The following is a 10,086-nucleotide window of genomic DNA, read 5'->3' as shown; positions in this document are numbered from 1 at the left end:
TGAGGGTGATAGGATGTGTGAGTGGCTGTGAGAGGGTGAGGGGGTGAGGAGGTGTTAGGGTGATGGGTGAGAGGGTGTGGGTGTGTGAGGATGAGGGGGGGTGAGGGGGTGTGTGAGGAGGTGAGGGTGTGTGTGAGGGGGTGTGAGGGTGAGGGGTGAGAGGGTGTGGGTGTGAGGGTGTGTGAGGGGGTGTGTGAGGGTGTGAGGGTGAGGGGTAGGAGGGTGAGGGGGTGTGTGAGGGCGAGCGAGGGTGAGGGGGTGCAAGGGTGAGGGGGTGCAAGGGTGAGGGGGTCCGAGGGTGAGGGGGTGTGTGAGGGTGAGGGGGTGTGAGGGTGAGTGAGGGTGAGGGCAGGTGAAGGGGTGAGGGTGAGGGGGTGTGAGGGTGAAGGTGGGTGAGGGTGTGAGGGTGAGTGAGAGGGTGAGTGAGGGGTTGTGAGGGTGAGGGGGTGTGAGGGTATTGGAGGATGAGGGGGTGTGAGGGTGAGGGTGTGTGAAGGGTGTGGAGGGGTGTGAGTGCGAGGGTGTGAGGATGAGGGTTTATGAGGTTGTGTGAGAGGGTGAGTGAGGGTGAGGGATTGTGTGAGGGAGGGTGAGGGTGAGTGGGTTTTAGAGTGTGAGGGGATGTGAGGGGGTGTGAGGAGATTGAGGATGAGGGGGTGTGAGGGGGTGTGAAGGGGGTGAGGGGGTGTGAAGGGGGTGAGGGGGTGTGAGGGTGTGTGAGGGTGAGCGTGGATGAGGGGGTGTGAGGGTGAGGGTGGGTGAGGGTGAGGGGTTGGGTGAGGGGGTGTGATGGTGAGGAGGTGTGAGGGGATGTGAGGGGGTGTGAGAGGGAGCGGGTTGAGGGGGTGTGAGGGGTGAGGGTGGGTGAGAGGGTGAGTGGGGCTGAGGGGTTGTGTGAGGGTGGGGGGGTGTGAGGGTGAGGGTGTGAGGGTGAAGGTGGGTGAGGGTGTGTGAGGGTAAGGGTGGGTGAGGGGTTGTGTGAGGGTGAGGGGTTGTGTGAGGGTGAGGGGTTGGGTGAGGGGTTATGTGACGGTGAGGGGTTGTGTGAGGGTGAGGGGTTGTGTGAGGGTGAGGGTTGTGTGAGGGTGAGGAGTTGTGTGAGGGTGAGGGTTGTGTGAGGGTGAGGGTTGTGTGAGGGTGAGGGGTTGTGTGAGGGTGAGGGGTTGTGTGAGGGTGAGGGGTTGTGTGACGGTGAGGGGTTGTTTGAGGGTGACAGGGTGTGAGGGTGAAGGTGAGGATGTGACGAAGGGTGAAGGGATGTGAGGGTGAAGGAGGGTGAGGGGATGTGAGGGTGAGGGAGGGTGAGGGTGTGGGTGTGAGGGTGTGTGAGGGTGTGTGAGGGTGAGAGGGTGAGGTTGAGTGAGGGTATGTGAGGGTAAGGGTTTGTGAGGGTGAGTGTGGGTGTGTCTGTGAGGGTGAGGAGGTCTGAGGGTGAGGAGGTGTGAGGGTGAGGGTATGTGAAGGTGTGAGGGTGAGTGTCCGAAGTAAATTGTGGCAGGGCAGACATCATAAGATCGAGAGAAACACAAATGTTAAGATAACAGTGCTCGAAGGGGTTGTGAGAAGGTGGAAATGGGATTAAAGGAGAAAGGATGAAAAGTTAAGTAGGAAAGAGGCCAGAAAGGAGACACAAAGGAGTGGAGTGTGTTCGGAAACAGGGAATAGCAGAAAAGAATGAAGATGGATCCGAGAGGGTGCAAGTAGGGTCACATGCGGGAGAAGGAAGACTCGTTAGGAGAGTGTGATGAGGGTGATGCTAAAGAGAACAAACGAGGACACGAGTGCTCAGAAAAAATTACTATTTTGCACTGGCTCATTTGTGTAAAGCTCCTGAATACCATCTGGTGCATGTGCGCTGTGTATGACTCATAAGTAAGCAAAGATTCTGCATTGCCTGTAGCCCAGTACTGAACCAACACCTGCAGCTGCTGCTTAATTCCTTGCAATCGCACGCAGATGTGCCAGGGCTCTCCAAAAACAAGCTCTGGCACTGCGCGGAGGGGTGCGGGGGAGCGGCTTCCTTTAAAGTCTGATGGGGGAGGTCGGGGGAGTGGCTTCCTTTGAAGTCTGATGCCGAGGCATGGTGTCGGATGTGGATGGCGATGTGCACGCGCCTGCCTCACATGAACTGTACCTGGCATAGGCTCGACCTAAAAATATCAATACATATTAGTGTTCCTTTTGCATAGCCCACGAGTCCTCTGACAAAATTCTACGCTTGTTGTTTTGCAGGTGGAAAAACTGGTGGATTCGTGGGATTTTTTCTTTGTCCATGATTACAACATTTTTCCTGCTTATTTATATGGGACCGGTTATGCTGATAATTCTAGTAAGTTTATTCCATATAGTTAATAGATTTTGTTGTAAATTAACCTTTTGTTTTTTGAGTGACAGGTTTTTGTTTTGTCTATTTTTTTGCAAAATGTGCGACTAGATTTCTTGTTTTCTTGGAATAAGATGTGACAGAAATGCTTTTTGTATACAGTTTTGTAATGTTGTCATTGTATGTAAAATGCTGAATGTGGTGTACATCAATCTAATGTGATCCACCATTCAAATCAATGACTGCTGTCATAACCTCTAACGAGATTTAAACCACATTATAATGGCACAATGCGATCCTAAAAAGGAAATGAAGTACATGGACTGAATCTGGGTAATGTGTGTTTGAATGTGTGTGATATACAGTGCCTAATTTAAGCACGTGCTTTCTGGTGCTCAGCACCGGCACGTAATCCTCAGCACCGGTGCTTATAGCACCAATTAAGGACACACTCATTTGGAAGGCACATGATTTTCCACGGAATCGCAGAATGTTGAGCCACGCCGAGACTCAAACGCCATTCCCCAGCTCCGAAATCGGCAGCTCTAGCCATTAGGCCACATCCTCTCCAGAATAATAAGTGCCAGGGCTCTAGAAAGGAGGCAGTTTGCACCAGCATATTTCTCCTGTTAGCAGTGCCTCCTGTGGAGAGCCCCAGCAGCCCCAGCACTCTTTATTTGGCAAATTATATATATATATATATATATTCTCCCCAGCACCTTCCAAGAAAGGAAGGTAATGAGCCGCACACCACGATAAAGCCTGCAACAATTTATTTAAAACGCAGCCTTGTCTTCCTGACATGTTTCGCTCGTGTCGTCGTGAGCTTTCTCTAAGGTTTCACACCGCTGACATTCAAAAATGGTATGGCGAGAAACTACATCACTTCTTTATTTATTTCTTTTGTAGTGGGCGTTGTCCTTCCCTCGCTTTGCATTGTAGTCTATGTAGTTTCTTGTTTTCATTTTTTAAACCCTCCATTGGGTATGTAGCTCATACCTGGCTTGGTGCACAGTCCATCGTGTCCCCAACAACTCATTTTCAAAGTTGTCAGAGAACCAGTACCTGAGACAGTCTCTGGTGGCACCCACCTGACCTAATTGCTTGCGCAGTCCAAAAACAGAGGTTCAGGTGCGGTCAGGCTATGGCGCTCTTGTGGTGGTGCGTCGCATACGGCTGAACCACGCCGTTAAACATTCTCCCCAGCACCTTCCAAGAAAGGAAGGTAATTAGCCGCACACCACGATAAAGCCTGCAACAATTTATTTAAAACGCAGCCTTGTCTTCCTGACATGTTTCGCTCGTGTCGTCGTGAGCTTTCTCAAAGGTTTCACACCGCTGACGTTCAAAAATGGTATGGCGAGAAACTACATCACTTCTTTATTTATTTCTTTTGTAGTGGGCGTTGTCCTTCCCTCGCTTTGCATTGTAGTCTATGTAGTTTCTTGTTTTCATTTTTTAAACCCTCCATTGGGTATGTAGCTCATACCTGGCTTGGTGCACAGTCCATCGTGTCCCCAACAACTCATTTTCAAAGTTGTCAGAGAACCAGTACCTGAGACAGTCTCTGGTGGCACCCACCTGACCTAATTGCTTGCGCAGTCCAAAAACAGAGGTTCAGTTGCGGTCAGGCTATGGCGCTCTTGTGGCGGTGCGTCGCATACGGCTGAACCACGCCGTTAAACATTCTCCCCAGCACCTTCCAAGAAAGGAAGGTAATTAGCCGCACACCACGATAAAGCCTGCAACAATTTATTTAAAACGCAGCCTTGTCTTCCTGACATGTTTCGCTCGTGTCGTCGTGAGCTTTCTCAAAGGTTTCACACCGCTGACGTTCAAAAATGGTATGGCGAGAAACTACATCACTTCTTTATTTATTTCTTTTGTAGTGGGCGTTGTCCTTCCCTCGCTTTGCATTGTAGTCTATGTAGTTTCTTGTTTTCATTTTTTAAACCCTCCATTGGGTATGTAGCTCATACCTGGCTTGGTGCACAGTCCATCGTGTCCCCAACAACTCATTTTCAAAGTTGTCAGAGAACCAGTACCTGAGACAGTCTCAGATTTTCCACGGAATCGCAGAATGTTGAGCCACGCCGAGACTCAAACGCCATTCCCCAGCTCCGAAATCGGCAGCTCTAGCCATTAGGCCACATCCTCTCCAGAATAATAAGTGCCAGGGCTCTAGAAAGGAGGCAGTTTGCACCAGCATATTTCTCCTGTTAGCAGTGCCTCCTGAGGAGAGCCCCAGCAGCCCCAGCACTCTTTATTTGGCTATATATATATATATATATATATATATATATATATATATATATATATATATATATATATATATATATATATATATATATATATATATATATATATATATATATATATATATATATATATATAATGCTCCTAGCTTCCCAAGCTATGGGCTGCACTCTAATGCCTGCTGGAGACTTCAAGTCTTCCTTTGGTATGGGCAGCAACGAACCTCTGACACCAATCGGCAAGTTCGTCAGCTCCTGACGGGTTTCGAAGGAAATCTTCTTTATCAAAGGTTACTGCTGGCGAAAATGATTACGTGCCCCGGGTCTTCCCCCTAAGTAGGGGCCGGCCTCCCTGCCGCCGGGTTTGCACCACCCCATACCCGGGGGCTCACGGGCTTGGTTTTTTCATCTTTCCGAGCCTAGGAGGTGCCTGCTACGGATAAGGACGGCAACTGCCCCTGGGGCCCATACAGGGTGTCTTATTGTGACCAACAGCAACGGGCTGCAAATTTCTATTTATATATAAAATGCATAATTAAATAACGAAGCAAACCACATTCACTGGATGATGTCATCAGTGATGTCACTGACCATGTCATGAATGATGTAATATGCGACATCATCAGCAGTGGATTGCGGGTGCGCGAAATATAGTTAGTACAACTAACTATATAGGAGCAATTTCAATGGTTTTGTATGAGTGAAATGTCCAGCTAACTATAACACCCCTAAAACTTATATTTTTTGAGTGAATTTTAAAGGTTTTTTAAATGCTAATTCCTAACTATATAAGGCCTGAAACCTATGGGTTTTTCAGTGAATTTGCAAGGTTTTTTAAATGCTAATTCCTAACCATAAAATGCCTGAAACCTATGTTTTTTTCAGTGAATTTCAAAGTTTTTTTAATGCTAATTCCTAACTATATAAGACCTGAAAGCCCACCAGGAATCTCCAGTATGCGCCAGGGGACTGCATTGCAGAGAGGTGTAATGAAGCCACGCCCCTTTTTACACCTCTCTGCAACGCAGCCCCCGTGCATGTTTGAAGAGGGGGAACTAATTCCCCTTGCATCCTGGGGGACAACTAGCCCACCTGGAACCTCCAGTATGCGCCAGGGGGCTGCATTGCACAGAGGTGTAATGAGGCTATGCCGCTTGTTACACCTCTCTGCAACGCAGCCCCCTGGCGCGTTTGCAGAGGGGGAACTAATTCCCCTTGCATACTGGGGGTCTCTGGGGGCCAACTAGCCCACCGGGATCCTCCAATATGCGCCAGGGGGCTGTATTGCAGAGAGGTGTAATGAGGCCACACCCTTTTTTACACCTCTCTGCAACGCAGCCCCCGTGCATGTTTGAAGAGGGGGAACTAATTCCCCTTGCATACTGGGGGTCCCTGGGGGCCAACTAGCCCACCTGGAACCTCCAGTATGTGCCAGGGGGCTGCATTGCACAGAGGTTTAATGAGGCTATGCCCTTTTTACACCTCTCTGCAACGCAGCCCACTGGCGCGTTTGCAGAGGGGGGAACTAATTCCCCTTGAATACTGGGGGTCCCTGGGGGCCAACTAGCCCACCAGGAGCCTCCAGTATGCGCCAGGGGGCTGTGTTGCTTTGCCCCGGAGGGCGGCAGTCCCCGGGGCAGTGTGGGGGGGATTGGGCACCCCCCACACTTCTTTATCGGTATGCCCCCACGATTTGGTCCCCCTGGGGGACCTGGGCCGGTCACCCCACGCACCGTGCGCACTCCCCGTGAGTGAGCCCGCTCCCGCCCAGTGCCGCCACTGCTCGCAGCTGTGCTCGGCCCCCGACCACCGGAGCTGCTTCCGCCCTATTTGTATTTTTGTTCTCCTGCTAACCTCGCATTTTGACTCCGTGTATCTTAGCTTTGCTCTCCCCTCCTGTTGTGCTGCATTTTGCCCCGTGTAACCGTTGCTTTGCTCTCTGTGACTCCCCTCCTGCTCTCCCCTATCGTTGTGCTGCATTTTTCCTCCGTGTTTTCTCCGCCTTGCTCTCTGTGACTCTCCTCCTGCTTCCCCCTTGTTACTGTGCCCGGCCCTACCGCGTCATCCCCCTGCGCATTTTGTACTTCTGCCTACTTGCTAATTCTTCGCCGTGTGTACTTATCTTTCTTCCGTGACTTCATTCGTCCACTGTTGACCCCTTGTTTTGCTGTGCCCAGCCCCTGCCGTCTTTCCCGCCACCTCCCCGCTCCCCGCCGCTGACCCCCCTGCGGCCCCGCCCCCTTCCCTCGCTCGTCCTTCCCATTCGCCACCCCGCTCCCGCCTCCCAGCTGACCCTCCCTCGCTCCGCCCCCCACTCTCCACTTATGGCAGAGTGGCTAACGCGCAGCGGGCGCGCCGAAGGTGCGCCAAAGGTGCGCCAAAGGTGCGCCAAAGGTAAGCCCGTCTGCGCCCGTCCGCGCCTGGACCGCGCCCAGCGCCAAGACCCCTGGCCCCCGCAGAAACCAGCCCACCCGCCGTACCTACAACGCCACCAACCTCTACGCACTCAACGCCGGGAGATTCCCAGACTGCTACCGAGCCACCCCGAGACGCACCCACGGACCCTTCTGCTGCCACTCCTGCAAGTTCACCTGCATCCGGACCTGCACCTCTCCAGCACCGACCAAGACCAAGACGAGCAACAGTAGCAGCCACCTGAAATGCATCCTGCTCAACACCCGCTCCGTCCACAGACACGCCATCGAGATCTGGAACCTGCTCGACAAAACTTCACCAGACGTCGCCTTCCTCACGGAAACCTGGATGAACACCTCTTCAGCACCCGACATCGCCATCGCCATCCCAGACGGCTACAAGATCATCCGTAGGGACCGTATCAAACAGACCGGAGGAGGCCTCGCCATCATCCACAAGAACACGATCCGCATCACGACCAGCACCGACGACTCCCCCGCACCCGCCGAACACCTGCACTTCCAGGTCCACATCAACCCCAAGACCACCCTCAGAGGCACCCTCATCTACAGACCCCCGGGACCACGCACACAATTCAGCGAGGACATCGCCGACTTCATCAGCCCACACGCCCTCCTCTCCGCTGACTACATCCTCCTCGGGGACCTCAACTTCCACTTGGAGAACAACAACGACCGCAACACCACCACCCTGCTGGACAACCTCGCTAACCTCGGACTCAAGCAGCTGGTGACTACCCCCACCCACTACGCCGGACACACACTCGACCCCGTCTTCTCATCCAGAAAGGACATCGCCTTCAGCCACGCCACCGGACTACACTGGACAGACCACAGCTGCGTCCACTTCAGCTTCAAAAGGACCACGATCCACCACCACCAGCAACAGGTTGCACGCAGAAGCTGGAACAAGATCACAGCCGACCAGCTCATGTCTTCCCTGAGCAAGAACCCACCCACCAGCGGAACGAACCCCAGCCAAGCAGCCACCAACCTCACCAAGTGGATCAGCGACTGCGCAGACGACCTCGCCCCCCCTGAGGACCCCGCCCAGCAGACCCGGCAGCAAAAAAGCCCCATGGTTCACCGACGAACTCAAGAGCTCCAAGAAGAACTGCCGAGACCTCGAGAGAACCTGGCGCAGAGACCCAACGCCGGACAACATGACTGCCCTCAAGCTCGCCACCCGAAGACACCACCAACTCATCAGTGCCACCAAGAAAACTGCTTTCAAAGAACGACTGGACTACAACGCACACAACAGCAAGGAACTCTTCAACATCGTTAAAGAGCTCTCCAACCCCAGCACCGGAAACAACGACATCACCCCTTCGCAAGACCTCTGCAACTCCCTCGCCACCTACTTCCACAAGATCGCGGACATACACAACAGCTTCAGCACTCAACCAACGCACGCCATGACCGAACCACCGCCCCCCACCACCACCCTCCGCGCCTGGACCCCGATCAGCACCGAAGACACCGTCCGCACGATGAACTCCATCCACTCCGGATCTCCGACCGACCCCTGCCCCCACCACGTCTTCAACAAGGCCGACGCTGTCATCGCACCCCACCTGCGGGACATCATCAACACCTCCTTCGACACCGCTACCTTCCCGGAGAGCTGGAAGCACGCCGAACTCAGCGCCCTTCTCAAGAAGCCATCAGCCGACCCCACCGACCTCAAGAACTACCGCCCCATCTCGCTGCTCCCGTTCCCTGCAAAAGTCATCGAGAAGACCGTCAACAAACAGCTGGCCGCCTTCCTCGAGACGAACGGATCCCTCGACCTCTCGCAGTCTGGCTTCCGGGCCAACCACAGCACCGAGACCGCCCTGATCGCAGCCACCGATGACATCCGAACACTGCTCGACAACGGAGAAACAGCAGCCCTCATCCTCCTAGACCTCTCCGCGGCCTTCGACACTGTCTGCCACCGTACACTAGTACAGCGTCTCAGCAACGTCGGAATCCAGGAGAAGGCACTGGAGTGGATCACCTCCTTCCTCGCCGGAAGGACACAGAGAGTCCGCCTCCCACCGTTCAGATCTGAAGCCACCGAAGTCATCTGCGGCGTTCCCCAAGGCTCCTCGCTAAGCCCTACCCTCTTCAACGTCTACATGAGCCCCCTCGCAGCCATCGCACGCCAGCACAACCTCAACATCATCTCCTACGCCGATGACACCCAGCTGATCCTCTCCCTCACCAACGACCCCGCCACCGCCAGAGCCAACCTTCACGACAGGATGAAAGAGGTAGCCGAATGGATGAAGAACAGCCGCCTGAAACTGAACTCGGACAAGACGGAAGTCCTCATCCTGGGATCCTCACCCTCCGCCTGGGACGACTCCTGGTGGCCCCCCGCCCTGGGCAGCGCCCCCAAACCAACAGACCACGCACGCAACCTGGGATTCATCCTGGACTCCTCCCTCTCCATGACCAGACAAGTCAACGCCGTCTCCATCGTGCTTCAACATCCTGCGCATGCTACGTAAGATCTTCCGGTGGATCCCCACCGAGACCAGGAAGACGGTCACCCAGGCCCTCGTCACCAGCCGCCTGGACTACGGCAACTCCCTCTACGCCGGAACCACTGCCAAACTCCAGAAGAGACTCCAGCGGATCTAGAACGCCTCAACACGACTCATCCTGGACATCCCCCGTCGCAGCCACATCTCCGGACACCTGAGAGACCTGCACTGGCTCCCGGTCAACAAGAGAATCACCTTCCGTCTCCTCACCCACGCACACAAAGCCCTACACAACCAAGGCCCAGGGTACCTCAACAGTCGCCTCAACTTCTACGCTCCCAAACGCCAGCTCCGATCGACCGGCCACGCCCTCGCTGCCGTCCCCCGCATCCGAAGAGCCACCACAGGGGGAGGGTCCTTCTCCTACCTCGCCGCCAAGACATGGAACTCCCTCCCTACCCACCTCCGCCTGACCCAGGACCACCTCGCCTTCAGGAAACAACTCAAAACCTGGCTGTTCGAGCAGTAGCGGACCCCCCTCCCCTAGCGCCTTGAGACCCTCTGGGTGAGTAGTGCGCTCTATAAATGCTTTGATTGAT

General features: G+C 54.0%; 1 protein-coding gene across 1 annotated transcript in view; it reads left to right on the top strand.

Moving 5' to 3' along the window:
- CDS1 (CDP-diacylglycerol synthase 1) overlaps window positions 1-10,086 on the top strand; it is a 762,211-nt gene that overhangs the window by 255,763 nt on the left and 496,362 nt on the right. Inside the window, exon 3 of the mRNA XM_078676295.1 lies at window positions 2,233-2,329. Within this exon, the coding sequence (XP_078532421.1) occupies window positions 2,233-2,329 (97 nt within the window). The remainder of the gene's footprint in view (window positions 1-2,232; window positions 2,330-10,086) is intronic.

The sequence above is a fragment of the Lissotriton helveticus genome, chromosome 2_1 (genome assembly GCF_964261635.1).
Source record: "Lissotriton helveticus chromosome 2_1, aLisHel1.1, whole genome shotgun sequence".
NCBI lineage: Eukaryota > Metazoa > Chordata > Amphibia > Caudata > Salamandridae > Lissotriton > Lissotriton helveticus.
This window is presented reverse-complemented; position numbering and strand designations above follow the sequence as displayed.